This window comes from Nomascus leucogenys, chromosome 2 (genome assembly GCF_006542625.1).
Source record: "Nomascus leucogenys isolate Asia chromosome 2, Asia_NLE_v1, whole genome shotgun sequence".
NCBI lineage: Eukaryota > Metazoa > Chordata > Mammalia > Primates > Hylobatidae > Nomascus > Nomascus leucogenys.
This window is the reverse complement of record NC_044382.1, coordinates 149,814,794-149,833,454: the sequence shown is the minus strand read 5'-3', so window position 1 is coordinate 149,833,454 and position 18,661 is coordinate 149,814,794. Positions and strand designations below refer to the sequence as shown.

General features: G+C 45.0%; 1 protein-coding gene across 2 annotated transcripts in view; it reads right to left on the bottom strand.

Moving 5' to 3' along the window:
- CDH13 (cadherin 13) overlaps positions 1–18,661 on the bottom strand; it is a 1,172,242-nt gene that overhangs the window by 106,550 nt on the left and 1,047,031 nt on the right. For both annotated transcript variants that reach the window (XM_003272479.3, XM_004087455.3), the window contains one exon: positions 12,316–12,569. In XM_003272479.3, the coding sequence (XP_003272527.1) occupies positions 12,316–12,569 (254 nt within the window). The remainder of the gene's footprint in view (positions 1–12,315; positions 12,570–18,661) is intronic.

The window sequence follows — 18,661 nt, the reverse complement described above, 5'->3', positions numbered from 1 at the left end:
TCTGTCTCAAAAATAAAAACAACAACAACAACAAATTCAGTGTCTGCAGCTTCTCACTGCCTGCACTGCAACCGTCCCTGCCCAGACCCACGTGGCCTCTTATCTGGATTACTATGGCACCCTACACTCCAGTCCTCTGCTCTGCCTCTGTCTCCCTTTCCCTTAACTGCCCCCTTTCCTAATCCCACTAGCATGCTTAACACTTTCCCCATCTTCTCCCGAGCATCGGCCTCATCTCCCACCTTCCCCCAACTCGCTGTGCGCTGGGCACACTCCCGCACACTCTGCCTCGGGGCCTTCACACTTGCTTCCTCCACCTGGACCTCTCCACCCCGGATAGCTGTGTGGCTCACCTCCACTTCCTCCAATTCTTCACTGCAGCATCACAGCACTGGTGAGGCTTGTGCTGACACCCTATCTAGAGTGATGGCTCCCCTCCTTCCTTCTTCTGCTTTCTTTCTTTGCATTAATCACCAGCTACTAGGCTACTTATTCTATTTATTAATTCTCTCATTCTTTTCCTCTCTTTCACAGGAATATGATTTCCATGATACCAGATTTTTTTTTTTTTTTTTGAGACGGAGTTTTCTCTTGTTGCCTAGGCTGGAGTGCAGTGGCATGATCTTGGCTCACCACAACCTCCGCCTCCCGGGTTCAAGTGATTCTTCTGCCTCCGCTTCCCGAGCAGCTGGGATCACAGGCATGCACCACCACGTCCGGCTACTTTTGTATTTTTAGTACAGATGGGGTTTCACCATGCTGGTCAGGCTAGTCTTGAATTCCTGATCTCAGGCGATCCACCCACCTTGGCCTCCCAAAGTGCTGGGATTGCAGGTGTGAGCCACCGCTCCCGGCCAACAGATATTTTTAATTGTTTCTGGGGCTGCTGTAGTCCCCAATGCCTAGAAAAGCACCCAGTATGTTGTAGGTGTGGGATGAATGAAAGGAGAGACAGGTTCTCCGGTCATAGCCCTAGTCCAGATCCCGAGGTCGCCCTTTCACACGTGCAGCCTACACTCCGGGACCCAAGAACACTTAGAAGCAGCCATATAAGGTCGGATTTTCTAGTGAGATTCCTGCCAACGCTATTGGAATGCATGAGGAAATCCCCAAATTAAGCATCTGTAGGAGGACTGTAGTTTAGAGCCTCATCACTTGAAAATACAAGCTTTGAGATTCATTTGGAAAGCAAATTGGGAGCAGATGATGAAATGCATTTCTTGAATTAGTTACATGACTCACTGCCTGTGGTTTCATTACCTGTGTTAGGGTTAATGCCATTATAAGCTCCTCGTGCTTGCTGGCTGACTGGTGTTGGTGATTGACAGACAAACTCAGGTAATAAATCAGCTATTTTCCCTATGCAACTGACTTCTGTTGCAATCCTGAAATGTGTGGCTTTTTCAATCAATGCTAAGTTAGTAGCTTATGTAGCAATCCTCATCTATTTCAAATGGGTTTATTAAAAAAAAACCTAAGTAGATTTAACAGCTTTGAAAATATTGGTCAAGGAACAATATTAACATTTGTCAATATTTTCTATATTGGTTCTGAGGATTAATTTCTAAGCCTGACAACAAGGACCCTGATAATTATATTCAAATATAGCCAATTTGAAACCATGTTTTCAATAATGAAAATCTGGCCTATGGCAAATTTATAACAACATATGTAGTTGGATGTTAAAAAGGTGGTTGATTTGTAAAATAGCCTTTCATCTGTTTACCCAAATGGCCAGATGTTTCATATTAACCAAATTGAGCACCTTTAATTGACATGAATAATGAAAATCTTCAGTCTCTGGATCACTATAAAAGCTAGGATTCTATTTTTAGCCAGTGACGCTCTTAAAACTTTAAAAATCCCATAGTTGAATTTGTGAGGCTTTGTTCCCCTAGCATCTTCATAACAGAAAATGTGACCACTAAAAATAAGTCATCTGTGCTAATATATTTGCATAAATAATTAAAAATTCCACAGCAGAATAGGCAATAAAATGTATTGCTACCATAAACTTACAATGGAAGAACATCACTTTAATTAAAAATCACAAAGGCACCACTGTAAACAATCCATTGAGTTTCAAACTCTGTTTGTTGACTTAAAAAAGAAAAAAATCTTAACTCATTAAAAACAAGAACCAAAAAAATGACCTCATCCCAGATCCTATTACTGAGGTCAGTAACCACATTTAATTAAGATGAAGTGTTAATAATATAGTTTAGTAGATGAAGGCCTTCTCTTAATTTCCCCAGGTAGAAATGTTATGATTTGGCCTTTAACTTCTGATTAAAATTTAAAAGGTGGGAGTCACCCCAATTTAAACTCTGAAATCTGGTTGTGAAACCTGGTTTTGGGATTAGAAATCCTCCTTCCTCCCGATAAATGGTAGGCTACTACATATTTTTGAAAGTGTATGTTTCTGGGAATGCCAGTGATGACAAAATTTGCATTTTCAAGAGAGCTGATTTTTGCCTTTACTTCCAAAGGTCTTAGAAGATACAGAATAAAATGTCCCATAGCCAGTCAATGATGGTTTTTGCTTAATTTCCCGTCATTTTTCGTGATTTCCTTTGAATGAGCTCCAATATTAGATTAAACAAGGTGTTAAAGAAAAGGACTTGATGAATCATGGGAAGACCAGTAAAAATGGAAATTGGGCATTTTAACAAATCTTTTGGGGCTGAAATGTCATTATTCTATGTCGTATTCTTTACCAGTTTGAATGCGTGAATGAATTCTACTGTAAAGTTAAAAAGCATCCGGTTCAGAAAGATTAGGAGGAAGGAAATGACTTAAAAAAGACAGAGCCCCAAAGAAATCAGGACAAAGCAGTTGTAGTTTTCAAAGAGACGAGTATCTAATTTGGATCTGATTCAGATATTCTGTGTTCAAAGAATAGGCTCAATTTGGATCAAGGCTTCGGAAAAAGGGTTGGCTGACGGCAATGGCTCTTTAATGTAACTTTCATGGACTTGGAAAGTTCTGTGAGAGACCTGCACATCCTTCTAAAGTCTCCCTGCTAGCATTGGTCACCCTTCCTGGGACTGCTTTAAAACAAGGCCAAATGCAAAAGTTTTCATGGGTGGTAGACATTAGTCAATGTTTGAAGATTGAAAGAAAACAAAACCTGTCATGTGGTTTGGATTTGTGTCCTCACCCAAATCTCATACTGAAATATAATCTCCAATGTTGGAGCCTGGTGGGAGGTGATGGGATCAGGGGAGTTAACGCAATCCCTCCTTGGTGGTGTCTTTGGGATAGTGAGTTCTTGTGAGATCTGGTTGTTTAAAAGTCTGTAGCACCTCGGCCCACCTGCTCTGAACATGCGAAACGCTGGCTCCCTGTTTGTCTTCTACCACGATTTTGAGTTTCCTGAGGCCTCCCCAAAAGCTGAGGGGATGCTGCCATGCTTCCTATACAGCCTGCAGAGCCATGAGACAATTAAATCATTTTCCTTATAAATTACCCACTCTCAGGCATTTCTGTGTAGCAATTTGAGAATGGACTAATACAAGCTATGTCTACATTTTTTTTTTCTAGACGGAGTCTCACTGTCACCCAGGTTGGAGGGCAGTGGCACGATCTTGTCTCACTGCAACCTCCACCACCCAGGTTTAAGCAATTCTCCTACCTCAGCCTCCCTAGTAGCTGGGACTACAGGCAAGCACCACCATGCCTGGCTAACTTTTTTTGTATTTTTAGTAGAGATGGGGTTTCACCATGTTGGTCAGGCTGTTCTTGAATTCCTAATCTCAAATGATCTGCCCACCTCGGCCTCCCGAAGTGCTGGGATTACAAGCATGAGCCACCACATTCGGTCAACCTATGTCTACTTAATGCAGAAAAATGTACGCATGCAGTCACCCCCAACCCAGCCGCCATTAATCTATTCTACGTGGTTACTGAGCACTGGTCATGCACCAGTCCTAATGCTGGGATCGCGCTGTTGCCAGACATTTCAGCCCTTAAGAATTTTTCTCTGTCTTTGGTGGCCTCACCCCAAATTGTATCAAATGTACTAAAATGTACCCACACTAAAAATACATTTTTTTCCTATAACATGTTTGAAATTATTTTTATACTTTTGCTTTTGGAATTACTGTGCCATAAGAAATATTCTACTAATAATCACATATAATTTATCTGCCATTCTTGCAAGGTGAGAGCTACAAATAACTTGCAAATGTAAAGACACTTTTGCAAATATTACGTTTAACCTGCTAAAGTTGTCATGATGCCGTGGGCAGTTGATGTTTATTAATTTCAATTTTGTTCCTTTCTTTTTGAATTTTGGAGGCAATAGACTATGTATTCAGGTCCCTGACATTTTTGTAGGCCCGTGGAAAGTCTGAAGGTCTTTGTCCTGCGCCTAAAGGGCTTAATTAACTCAATGGTACTGAGGAAGCTCTGGTGGCTCATTAGGGAAGGAGATAAAGATGATTGTTACTCTCCCTGAGCACAAAGTCTAGTGGGAAGATGGACAATTATGTCAAGGATTGAGGAAGTGTGAAGCTTGGTGAAGTTACACTAAGAGATGTTCAAAAAGCCTTAAGCCAACATCAGCAGTAGGCGCTGTGGTGTGGAGGAAGCTCCGGCGTTTTGATTCACCACATTAACGCAGCTTCTGTAAACCCTGCTTGCGTGCTTTCCTCCTTTAAACACGGCTCAGGGAGCTTCTGCTCTCCTCATCAGTAAAAAGGGAGAAATAGATGTTCTCATTTACAGGGTGGTTGTGAAAATACAAGAAGACTGGTAACAGTGCTTTTGGTAAAGTTCTACATAAAAATGTTAGGTATTTTAATCATCCTAGTAGCAATATTATTACCATCATTCTCAAAACCCATGTCTGCAGGGGGTTGTGAAAATCTTGGCCTAGTTTGGTCTGGCACCTGATTCCCTAGAGGCAGAGACTTATGAACAGGCAGGAGGAAAGCAGGGTTTCTGGGGGAATCCAGCCATCTGCTCAAAGTCAGCTGGGCATGGTGCAGGGGAAGAAGCAATTTGTGCCACTCTGCTCCTTCTCCTCGGCTGGGAATCATTGGTTCTTAGTTCCCAAGGAAGCAATTTATTTCATTCCTTCTTCCCTTCCTCTCTCCCTTTCTTTCTTCCTTTATAGGGACACCATCATTTGCAGCAAAAGTTCTTGCTTTTATGACGTTAAGCTCCCTGGGAGGCTGTAGACAGAGACTATTTCTTTCACCAGTGAATTCATAGCACCTAGCACAGCGTCAGGCCCACAGTGGGCTCTACATAAATACCATGGCATGAATGAATGAATGGTTGTAATCCATATGCTCTTCTCTAGCACTAGTCTTTAGCAACATCATCTATTATTTTGATTATGCAAATATCTAATATCATGGGATATTTTTCCCTTTTAAAATGTACCCTGTAGTTATTTATTAAGTAGAAAGTTTCCATTTAAAAAGGCATTCATGGCAGAAAGTGCTATCTACCTTATACTATCCATTCATCCTTTCTTCCTTAGTCAAGAACCTTGGTTTAAACAACAATGCACATTGCTTCCCAGTCAAATGACCATACTTCCCATAATCCCTTGCAGCTAGGTATGGCCATGTGACTAGTTTTGGCCAACAAGATTTAAATAAAAATGTGGTTGACTTCCAGAAAGTTTCCTTAAAAGAGAGGGAGTATCCCTCTTCTTTCTCCATTTCCCATCCTGCTGTCTGGAATGCAGATATGAAGGTTGGAGCACTAGCAACCATAACAGACCATGAGGAAGAGGGTGCCAGCCTAGACGTGGTAAAATAGTGAGCAGGTTAAACCCTGTGTGGGGCCGTGTGGGGCTGCCACTGTCCCTGGACTGCCATGCCTGCTCTAGACCTACGTTATTTGAGAAAAAAAAAAATCAACTTCTATCTGCTTTGAGTCACTGTCATTTTGAATTTTCCTGTTATGTTCAGCCAAACTTAGGCCCCACAGACAAAATGCGTGACACATACTTGCAGGTCTCCCTGGATGAATGACCCTTTCCAAAAAAAAGTGTTGAGCAGTGATATGAAATGTTACATGAGTAGGAACAATATTTTTCTTCAACACATACCTTCCATATTCAAAGTGTAGGCAGAAGTCTCTGCTGTGGAATTGTTTACTATAGATCCCAGGCAAAATGAGTTCTGCCTGAAAAATGTTTGGAATAGGAATTGCTACTTGGTTGCCCTTGATTGTAGAGAGAAAGAAGTGAGTCCTCCCAGCTATTCAGAAGGAATTAGCTGCTGGCTGCCTCCCTAATGTAACCAAATCGGGGAGCTGATGGAAGGGTTAGTTCCTGTGTTTCACTTCACTGTTGGAGAAGGTTTAGCAAATGTAGTTACTTCCATTTTGCATAATTATCTTTGAGCTACTTTTTTTATTTTTCTTTTTGTAATGGAGTCATGCTTTATTGCCCAGGCTGGAGTGCAGTGGCACGATCTCTGCTCACTGCAACCTCTGCCTCCCAAGTTTAACAGGTTCAAGCAATTCTCCTGCTTCAGCCTCCCAAGTACCTGGGATTACAGGGGTACACCACCAAGCTTGGCTAATTTTTGTATTTTTAGTAGAGATGGCGTTTCGTCACATTAGCCAGGCTGGTCTCGAACTCCTGATATCAAGTGATCCACCTGCCTCGGCATCCCAAAGTATTGGGATTACAGGTGTGAGCCACCGTGCCCAGCCTGAGCTACTCTTCCTAATGAGTTCAGTTACATGAGTCCTCTCCTCATTAGAGATACCCGAATATCATCAGGATATTTTACCTGGTGCACCTGGAGGAAGGTTGCTACTCTGAAAGCAGAAGCAAGTCTTATCATCATCTCACGTAAAGAGGACAGAGTGGGAACCTGCTCTGTTTTAGAACCTGATGTACATGATCTTGGAGAGGAGAAGGACTTTCTAAACTGTGACATCAATTTAGAAATGATGGAAAATATAAATTTGACTGCCTAGACATAAAAACAAAGAATTCTGTGTATGCCGAAAAACATTAACAATACACAGTAATACTTTTGCTCAACCAAAGTATTTTCAGGGACTTGTCTTCAGGATATTAATAATGCATTAAACAATTTCACTATAAGCATACCCGCTAATGTTTTAAAAAACTGCCAACAAGTGTAAACAATGTAAATAGTCATCAACAGGGGAATAAATAAACAGATGAGTATATCCCTGTCATGGAATAACAGCACACTATTCAGGGATGAAAAATAATGACTATTTCTTGGGACAGAAAGTTGTTCAGCATATACTGGGAAATAAAAATGGTGAGTTTTGAGGGTGGATAATGCAAGCCAATTTTGGTAATGAAAAACAGAATACTCACATATGTGATTGACGGAGATAGATCCAGGCTGTGAAAAGGGGATTTCCTTGTCTGAGATGATGACAGATCCTGTATTATCTTCCTTATTCTTACCTCTCTTTTCAAAAGTTTCTGAAGAAACTATCTTAACTTTATAATAAGGATAAGAAGATAAAAGTCATTAAAAAGAAGAATTTCATCTGTCACTAGACCACTGCTGTTCATTTTGATTTGACTAACAACACAATGTGAAGGGCTTTTTAACAAGTCTTAATAACCCAGGATTTTTTAGTGAGAAGATTCCCTCTGATGTTTGGACACCCCTTGTCTTTGGAGTCACAGGCTCTTTGGAGATCAAGCCACCCTTTGCTGACTTGAGCATTCCCTGGGGAGATGAAAGTGTGTCTGGCGGAAGTCAGCAGAGGAGCAGTGGTGCCTGAGACATGCATTTCCTCACGTGAGGCAGGACGTGGCCCAGGAGCTGGACTTAGCTGGAAGTGCATTCCTAAGTTTCGGTGGGGTTGGGGTTGGGAAGAAGGCTTCCCATGTTGACCATGGAAGGAGCCCCCTTAGGGAGGAGGTGACAGTGGCCACTAGGATGGGCAGGCCCTGCTGCAGGATCTCAGGATCCCGGTCTCTCATGCGGGCTTTTAGTTTCGAGGGCCTGGTGACTAATGTGACATGAGATGGGGTTGTTGGAGCTGAATCACAGGGAATGTCAGAAAAGACAGAGATGGTGGGGTGGGGAGAGAAAGAGAGACAGAGCAGCAGAGAGACAGACAGGCAAAGAGACAGAGGAAGGAGGAGCAGTGAGGCCAGATAGGTAGTCAAGGAAGTGGCCGTGTTCTCGGGACGCAGCAGCAACTGTTGTGACCGCACAGCCAACACAGTTTCAGGGTATGCACGGTTAACTGAGGTCATTCAAGCAAAACTGTCTTCAGTGGGGACTTTCCCCTCTACAGAACATGCACATTTTAATTTTACCTGTCCTCACAGTGACTCTGCTCATCATAATCGTGAAAAACACAGCCCTGGTGGAGGTTGCAGATGTTAAAGAGACATGCGACATATGAACGAGCATGTACAGCTACTACACACGTGCACCCGGAAGACCACCCAGAACAGCTTCCTAGTAACGCCTCTTCCCACCTCCTTATGAATAATCATGGCAGACTCCCAGAAAGGAGCCTCCCTGGTGTGGGTCTTTGCTGCCTCATTGCTGGGAGCAGCCCGCCCTGAATCCTCTCTCTCAGAGTGTACTGGCTATTCTGCACCTAACTTTCAACATATTCTTTTTCTGTTGCAATAAATTACTCTATGCTGCACTTCTTTTGGTGCGTGTCTCTTGTTTAAATTCTTTTAAACTAAGAAGACAAGAACAGAGGTATCACATCAGCAGTCAACACAAGGAGGAAGAAGAAAAAGATATTAGAGATACTAAAATGTTATCAGGAGACACCTGATTCCTGTTTTGTGGAGGAAGAGGAGGAGGAGAAGGAAGAGTTCTCCTTGAGATAAGTTTCTTCTTCCAATGCCTGCTCCCTGAAGAATCATCACAACAACAGCAGTAACATCACAACTTGGAAGGCTGTTGCCTCTGTCTGAGAAGCTGGGGTAGCCCAGCGTAGATGATTAGATTAGAAAACTGTCTCCCACCCTGGCCCCTCTCTGCAGCCCCACTCCTCCTCTGCACATACAGTCCCCAAGGGACAGCACTTCTCAGTGTGCAGGATCAAAGGCTGCAAATAATTAATGAGCCTCTTTTTCCCAAAGAGCTCCCATGACAATAGCTCAACCTGCCGGTGATGTTATCTCAGCCTTACTCCAGGAGAGGAGAAGGGTGGAAGGGAAGAAAGGGAAAGGAGGCAAAGGCGGGTGGGAGGGAGGGAAGGGGAGGAGGAGGAAGGGAGGAAGGGAAACGGGAGGTCCAGCCAGTGCCAGGCTGAGAAAGGGTCACGTGTGGGCCACTGTGGCTCCCAGCAGGAAGGAATATGCCGGAGGAGTGAGGCCAGACAGAGAAATGTGTGCAATACACACATATGCACAGGCACACACACATTTACTTTGCTCCAAGGCTGGGAAAGGGATTAGTCCCGCCATCACTCAGCTAGGCCAATTTGTAAATGCTAGAACTCTTAGACCAGCTGCAGAGACACACTGCAGCTCTATTTTTCTGTGGGGTTCACAAGGTTGACCTTTGTGCCAGGGGCTCTCTGTGGTTCCTGATTACACTGCATTTGTTCCCATCCTCTGGGAGGAGCCTCCTGCACTTCCTCGGGTAGCTGCCCCTGCAGGCCCTTAGAGCTGGGTGCTGGGGTCCATGGCAGGCTCAGCCACCAGGACTCGTGGCACAATCTGTCCTGCTAATGTTCTGCTTGGTTCAGAGAGTTGTGCTCGTGACTCAACCTGGGCCTGGAGTGGGGCTACTGATTAGGAAGGAAGATGTTGCTTTCCTCTGGTAGGATCACGGACAGGTGTTGCTGGTGCCTCTTCCCTCCTCCATCTACAGATGTGCAAATATGGCTGAGGATGGAGACAACCCAGGGGAGAGCAGAGGCAGATATGGAGAAGGAATATGGTCTGAGCACCTGAATTCCATCATGCTGGAGGCCTTCGTTCCCATGGACTTTTCCATTAGGTGTGCTGATGTATGCAAGTAAGCAGGACCCCCCTTTGGCATAAGTCACTGTGAGTTGCGTACTAGTTACTTGTGATGGAAGGCCAAAGCTGTGATGATCACACCGGCTAGAGAAACAGGAAGATCCTCAGAACTTTCTGTGTTCCAGCTTCTCCCCACAGGTGTCACCTCGAGTCATTTCTAGGTTGCTTTCTCTGACCTCCTTCTTCTCTCGCACCAGCGGTAGGATGAAGTCCCTTATCTGCCAGTGCTGTTTAATAGTAACGTGACCTTTGCTCCCCATGGCTCGAATCTTGGCCTGGATGTTCCTTAATGTCTCAGCTCTCCCAGGCACCCCTCCCTTCCCAGGCTGGAATCCTGTTCCTAACTCAGTTTGCTGGCACTGCACCTGTGGCCTGCCTCCATACTCCCAGCAGTAAGCTTCATTTGCCAGACAGGATGTTCATCCCTCCTTCTCAGTCAGTGGCCCTCTGTGCTGGGTATCTGGGAACATCATCCGGGTTGATCACTAGCCAAGGTGCCTGGAGCAGGGAGGTGCAGACCCCATCTCCAGCAAGGCAGAGCCGCCCTGGGAATGCGACCATGGGCCGAGTGACACTAGAATGGAAAACAGCTGGAGCTGGTTTATTTTCACTGTGAGATCCTGAACTGCAAGTTTGTCTGTTCCTGTGACCTAGAGCCTGAAGGGTGCCCTAGCTCCTGTGCTATCTCGAGCAGGTTCTTCAGATATTCCTCCATCGTATAGAGTATCCATAGGGTCTTCCAGCACATTCTTTCTTTGCCCAAGTCAGCAGAGCTGGTCTTAATCAAACAACCCAGCCTGACTGTCCTCTCCCACTGTCTGTCCCATCTTAGTGGGACATCTAGTCCTGGGACCCAGACACCTCCATCCACCCCTCCCCATTGCATTAACTCTTTCATCACTGGCAGCATCCCAAGTTGTCCCAGCAATGGCAGAGACGCAGGGTCCAAAATATCAACCTGATTTAACTCATTTTATCGCCCCCAGGGTCCCTGCTTTCACCTCCAATTGTAGAAATCCAAGATGACACTTAAGCTCACCGGGAGACAACCTACCTTTGTCCAACTACCTTGTAGTCTGTTAAGCTACCAGTTTTCCCATCTAAGTACTTAAGAAAGACTTTCTCTTTGATGTTTAAGTTGCATGTTTCCATTGTCAGATAGCAACAAGGGAAAAAAGAATGGCTATTTCAGATTCACATTATTATGGGATTTGGTATTATTTCACACACTTGTCTAGTTTATCTGGCATTCAGAAAGCTTAGCCGTAAAAAGAAATCCACTTTTGGGGTTGGAAAATAACTTTTGCTTCTTCTCTGCTAGCTTGCTCTAAAGTAAAGTGGTTGAAGCTCAGTTCTCATTGCACGTTTTCAGGTGTTTCAAATCAGGAAAATCAGACACATGTTTATTGTGTGTCCAATACTTGATTATTTGTACCTCATATGAGAAGAAGATTCGATGTTGGAGGAGGAAGATTAATAACTTTCTTCTGCAGAGACAGGCATGCATTTGGACCTGCACGCTGATTTAAGTTTATCGTGAAACAATGTACCAATGAGGGCACCTTTTATTTGTGAGCATTAGATGCACCACAGGTAGATAGAGACCATTTAATTAAATCTCATTAGGAAAATGCCTTCTATCTAAGCACTGGGCAGAGCTTAAGAAATGAAGACAGAAATTTCTGAAGACATTATTATTATTATTATTATTATTAATTTTTGCCTGCCCCTCATCAGGCAGAACGCCAATCCCAATGGTCTATTTCCAAGCACCAGGAAGTGACTTTGCTCCTTCCCCTTCTGACAGCTCAGAGTCAGTGAGCATTTAGCGGCTAGAAGGAGCATGAACTTTGCAGAGTATCCTGTTTCCATCCTGATTCCTCTGCCACCAAGCTAGGCTGCTTGAGCAAGTACTGAACCTCTACAAATCTACAAATCCGCAATACCTGTATCTGTAAACGGAGTTAGCAAAACCTTTGTCATAAAGCAGTGCTAATGACAAAGTAGGCAAGTTTCTGAGACGCAGGAGGCCACCCAGAGTGGCTCCCTTCTCTCTCCGTTCAAGCACTGTGCTCAGGGCCAGCAGACCTGGCTGGTCATTTGGGAACACAGCACTGAAGCTACTCTCCTCCCAGGCTGGAATCAGGTGGGAGCACCATCCTCACCAGAGAGCCTGGCCCTCTGCAGCCGTCAGCCACTACCTCCTCTCTATGACGCTTTCCTCCCACTTGCTGAGATTGTTAACAAGTTTAATTTAATGGTATCTGCTCCTGACAACCAGTTTCTGCGACTGGAAAGGAAAAGCAATTCCTGCCCACCTCCCGTCTGTGGTTCCGGAGCCACTCACCCACCTGATGGTTTGATGCTGCAGGGAGTCGGGGTCCGTGGCATTCACTGTCAGCAGCACGCTGCCCACGGAGATGTTCTCCTGCCTGGTCACCATCATGGGGTCTGGGTAGAAGACTGGGCCCTCATTGACATCCAGGACAGTGATGTGGACAGTGGCTGTGGAGCTGGGGCCATAGGAGACGTCGGGTACGAGTGGGTCTTCATTTTCCACTTTGATCAGCAGGGTGTGAAAGGCGGAAATCTCATAGTCCAATGGCTGGAAAGCAGACAGAAGGGTCTCAGGATGCACACCAGCCACAAAAGGCAGGTGGTTTCCACCAACTCCCTCTGAAATTCCATCAGCAACAGTGGGCCTTCAGGGATGGAGCTGGGCTTTGGAGGCTAAGCCTGTGTAATTGGCGGGGAGTGGGGGGACGGCTATCTTTAAGACAAAGAATATGAAACATGAAAATGTGAGATTAGGTATGGATGTTGGGTTTTTTTTGTTTTTGTGTTTTTGATTAAGAAATGAATGACAACACATGACTTGAGCCTTAGTGATCTGGGCAGTGAGTGACTTGAACCTTAGTGAGCCTCCCTCTGAGATCTCATTAGGCAACTCCCTGGCAATGGTGATGCCTAAAGCCTCCCTGCCTGGAATCTGTAACTCCATACCCCCGATACCCGTGGGGGCTCTGGGAAACGAGACTCCAATGCCCAAGCCTCAGTAGCTTTATAGCAAGATAACCCTGCCTCTGTGATCACAGTGGATCAAACGGAACAGGAAAATCAAAGTTTTATTTTTAATGTTTCTCACTCACTTGCCACGAAGTTAAAGGGTCTCTATGTCCCTTCAAATATAGCCTGGGTGCATGGTTTCTAGTAGAGTATGATGTAGGGAAAAGGATTTAAAGTCTGAGCCACATGGAGTTAAGCCGCTGGGCCCTGCCCATCTGAGGGCATGTGAAAACGTATGGGAGCATTTTCAATTGACTCGAGGGCTCTACAGCCATTTGCCGGGCAGGGAACAGCAATAGTAGACTCAAGGCCATGCCCAGGACAGTCCCACACAATGGTGGATTGTCCTACCCCAGTGTCAATGGGCAGCCTTGATGAGGACCACTCTAGGTGATTTTGCAAAGGAGGCTGATAGTATCCACCTCCCCCAGCCACTGTGTGGACTAACCCAGAGGATGTCAAAGAAACTCCATGTTAAACATTAGTAATACAATGGTGCTGCCAATTGACTGTCTGTCACTCTCTTTCCCAACCACGAGAGCACATGATGTGGTGGGTGCAGCATTTCCCAGAGTGGGGCTCTGTCAGGGGTGCATGGGGAGACATTTAGGTAAGATGAGGGCATATTGCTTCTATCAAGTTATTTTCCTAATGCTTACTACAACAAATAGCTAACCCATCAGACCCATGCCGTAATGGGTATTCTTGCAAGGACAAGACTAAATCAGTCAAGAGATTTGATTTACACTCAACTAAAAGTAAGCAACAACAGTCGTAGAGGTTGCAGTGGACATGGGAAAATGAAAGCAGAGATGAGGACCGTTGATGCTGGGGAAAGAGCTGGCACCGAGGTGGGAATGGAATCTGGCAGGTTGGGTCAGAGTGTCTTTAGGCAAATAAAGTCACTTTCATAATAATTACAGCTGACATATATTCAGTGCTGAGCACTCCACATATGGGAGAGTGTGTGCCCACATACACACATTGGAGATGCTTCCTGGTTGTAACTGGACTTCCTCTCTTCACCTAGAACAACTCCCAGCAGGGTTTGTAATAGGATTTTAAGAGTTAACAGATGCAAAGCTCTTAGTGCTGAGTGGCTGCACAGTGATGTTTCAGTTCAATCCCTGTAACACACCAGTAATTCACCGTTCTATCCTTCTTTCTATGGATCCTAATAATGGATCTCTGTCCATCCCAAGTGATGCCAGGATGTGCAACTTCGGTAAAGTAAACTTCAGACCAGGGCCAGGGAGCTGCCATGCTTGGAAAATACAGCTATTCATCTCAGTTAGGATCCTGGAGGGGACAGAGCCTTTGGCTTGCTGGGCCATGACGACGCTGAGGGTGGGCCCTCTGAACAGCAGTGACATGCAGAGCACCCCAGTCTCCCAAGGGCCGTTTCCACCCCACATCAGCAGTAATCACAATCTTGGCCTAGTTTGGTCTGACATCTGATTCCCCACAGCCGGAGACCTATGCACAAGCAGGACGATAGTGGGGTTTCTGGGGAATCCAGCCATCTGCTGACAAGTAAGACAGTCAAGATGCTTGGAAATAACCAAGCTCCTTTTCCTCGGCTGGGGACCGCTGGTTGTTTTTTCCCAAGGAGACAATTCCCTCCTTCTCCCTTCTCTCCTTCTTTCCCGGGGATATCATTATTTGCAGCAAAAGTTCTTGCTCTTATAACTATAAGCTGCCTGGGAGGCTGTAGACAGAGACCATTTCTTTCACCAGTGAACACACAGCACCTAGCACAGTGTCAGGACCATAGTGGGCTCTAAATAAATGTCATTGCATGAATGAATGAATGAATGAATGAATGACTGTAATTCTTGTGCTGTTCTCTAGCACTAGTATTTTGCAACACAATTATATATTATTTTGATTATGCAAAAATCTAACATTCTTAGATATTTCTACCATTTAAATTCCCTATTTTTTTATTAAATAGAAAGATGGGTGGCAGTCAAGTCCTGGCCCTGATGCATATAACTCTGGGACCACCAGCAAGTCACTGCCTTCCCTGAAGTCTCAGCTGTCTGTTCAACAAAATCCTAGTACAGAGGATTGTTGTAAAGATCAGGGGACAGGATGAATGTTGAATATTTCCCATGGAGCTAGGCCTAGTGTTGATTATCAGTAACAAGAAGCTGTTAAGACACTGAGGAAGAAGAGTGGGGAACCAAGACCTGCAAGAGTCATTTCCCTGGCCCCAGTTTTTCTCCTATGTTCCCAGGCTGACACTGCCTGAACGGAATGCTGGCTTAGAGGAACTACGCCATGGAGGATGCCACAGAGGGAGGGGAGCAGCGAGGGAGGAAGTGACACAATGCGAGGCTGGCGTTAGGAAGGGAGCAGGGCCATGCTAATGTTTATTTCCATTTGCCTAAGGTGGGATCTGCTAACTCCAGCTGTACGACGCCCAGGGCCAGACCACCTGGAGCTGGTGACACATGGGTCTCTGTTCCTAATCCCCTCCGAGGGCTGTAATTGGATTAAGAGGCCCTCCATGATCTCACAAAGCACACAATCTTATTAATGTGCTTGTCTGTTGCTGGGCCTCTGTGTCAGGGATGGGAGGAAATGGAAAATACTCCTGATGGAAGCTACAGAGAGCCAATTCAATTAATATTTTTTCAAGTGTCAAGAGAGGGTGTAAACCATTGTCCTGGGAAATTTAAAGCCTGGAAAAGCTGACCAACATGGGAAGGATGGAAGACCTGGGTTTGTTGGCTGGAAGAGGAAGGATCCAGAACCGATTGATAGCTATGTTTAGGCCTGTGAAAGGTATGGGGAATCAGGGATGCTTTCTGGACACTACCTTCTTTGAGGACAGAATAGAAAATAAACTTAAAATGCAGGGTTGATTATGTTCAGCTGAAAGAATAACTTTCTGGCGGTTTTAGAATCACTTTAGAAAGCAACTAAGTGTGTTTCTGATCTGAAGGTTTTAAAGACGAAGCAGACACACATTTGTCAGAGCCACTGTGATTTGGTCCTTTTGAGAGGCAGGAACTTGCTGGAAAACAACAGCATCCTGAGACTCCAAATAGTTCTTCTGTATGTTGGATTGCTAACCAGTTAGGGCAGACCTGCTTGTGCTTGACTGCCCAACAGCAATCACCAGCCCCCCTCTCCCTTATGCACTGTAAAGCCCCAAAGGCCAGATTTGGACTTTCTCAGCTTTCCTTGAAGTTAAGGAAGAACATATGTTATTGGCCAATGAAACATCAGGGGAAATTGGCCAGGGGACCCTTAGAAAGGATGTTTTCTGCCCCGATAAGAGGAGAGGGTCACACGAGAGCACCTTGTCTCATTTGCCTGGCTGCCTCCTTGTTTCCTGCATTAGGACGCAGCAATGGAAAGACATGATGCCTGGGGCTTTGACATCCACTTTATGTCCAAGAGGAAAATGTCAAAAGCATCTGAGGCACCCCACTGCCAGCTGTCTGCCACCTGCAACTGTTGGCCAATCCTGGACTGGCCTACCTTCATCTAGTTATAAAAATTCTTAAATTCCCTTCATTAGTTAAGCCACTATTAGTCTAACATTGTCTTACTTGCAGCAGAATGCATTCCTAATGGTTGCACCAATGGCTGGCACAGTGGATGGCCGCAGACAGCATGGCCTAGCTGGCTTCTAGAAGGTGTTCTGGGGCTCTGCCTCACATGTGCTGAGAGATAGATAGAGCTCAAGGCCCTTCCTACTGACCTGGGAGGCAGCCAATGTGGGGTCTGCATCCCAATTCCAAAGCAAAGGAAGTCCACTCACTAGCAAAGCTGAAGTCAGCAAGAGCCTCGGCCTCTGTGGGCACCTCTTCCCCTGGAATTTGCAGGGAGGGCAGACAAGCTGATGGAAACCGCTTCCCCTAAGGCCATGCCCCTTGACAAGAGGTGTGCCCTGTGAACAAGAGAACCACCCGGCACACCTCTCCCTCATATTCTGACACAGCAGGTCTGGGGCAAGCCCAGAAATCTGCATTTTAACTAGCATTGCAGATGATTCTTATATATGCTAGCATTTGAGAGCCATTGCACTGTGCACCAGTGCAGGAATGTAGGGAGAGGAGAATGGCTCCTTCCTGCAAGTCGGGTTTTTCTTTTTTTCTTTTTTTGTTGTTGTTCTTTTGAGACAGAGTCTCACTCTGTTGCCAAGGTTGGTTAATAGGGTAGTAGTTACTAGTCCATCGAGATGTCTTAATTTAAGGGTAACATGTGGGCGATCTTAATGTTACGGCTCTGAAGTAAGAACCAGATGCCAAGTATAGTTTCAGAATAGTCACCCCCAAGTGTTATAGGCCTGGAGCGAGGAGGGTAGTACTCCTGAGCGGGGATGATTTCTGGGAGATTGGTAGATTCAGAGGCCAAAATATGGTAGGGGATATCCGTGTTGGTGAGAGATTTCTTGACTGAGATGTGCTATGTCCGATGAACGAATGTATGTACTACGTGATATTAAGGATTTCTAGTACGGGTCCATATTTGTATGGGTTAGGTTTTATTGTGTACTTGACAACAGTAGATGTGCGATAGTTAATTAAGGGATTGTTAATACATGCTTATGTGTATGTAGACTAGGTTTGTAATGTACTCATATATGAATGTACTATGTACGAATAAGCCATTATAGTACTGTATATTATTCATGGGGACTAGCAGTAATGCACGAAGTACATAAAAGCACTAATGTATTGGGCAATGGCAAAGTTATTAGGAAACCCTGGCACTGGCCCTCTGTGTCCATGGCTGCTGCACTTTCGAAGCTGTAAAAGTCATGGAATGACATAGCCACTGGCTGTCCTCTGTGGCTAGTCCTGACTCTATAAAATCTGTCAGGCAATTTTCCAAACCTGAAGTTTGGAAGATAAAACTTGGGTAAATAGACATCCAAGTTTTGAAGATAAAACTTGGGTAAATAGACATCTCCATCACATATCCTAGAGCTCAGTCCTCCCCAAAATGTGTTTGCTCAAGGAAAATAGATATGAGCAAAACAGCATTTGGCAGAGTGCAGTGGCTAATGTCTGTAATCCCAGCATTTTGGGAGGCTGAGGCGGGCAGATCACTTGAAGTCAGGAGTTCAAGACCAGCCTGGCCAACATGGTGAGACCCCGTCTCTACTGAAAATATAAAAGTTAGCTGGGTGTGGTGGCATGCACCTGTAATCCCAGCTACTCAGGAGACTGAGGCAGGAGAATCAGTTGAACCCAGGAGGTGGAGGTTGCAGTGAGCCAAGATCATGCCACTGCACTCCAGCCTGGTGAGAGAGCAAGACTCTATCTCAAAAAAAAAAAAAAAAAAAAGAGAGAGAGAGAGAGAATCCAGAGAGCTGCCTCACTCTATCTACCATGTGGGGATAGAGAGAGAAGAAGATGGACATCTATCAAAAAGTGGGTCCTCACCAGACACAGAATCTACTGGAAGGTTGATCTTGGAGTTTTCAACCTCCAGAACTGTGAGAAATGAATGTCTGTGGTTTATAAGCCACCCAGCCTACAGTACTTCATTATAGCAACTCAATGGATTACAACAACAACCCTAAGAGGGAGGTTACATTAACATTCTCATTTTACAGATGAGGAAACTGGTGCACAGAAAACACGGGTATCTTGGCCAAGGGCACACAGG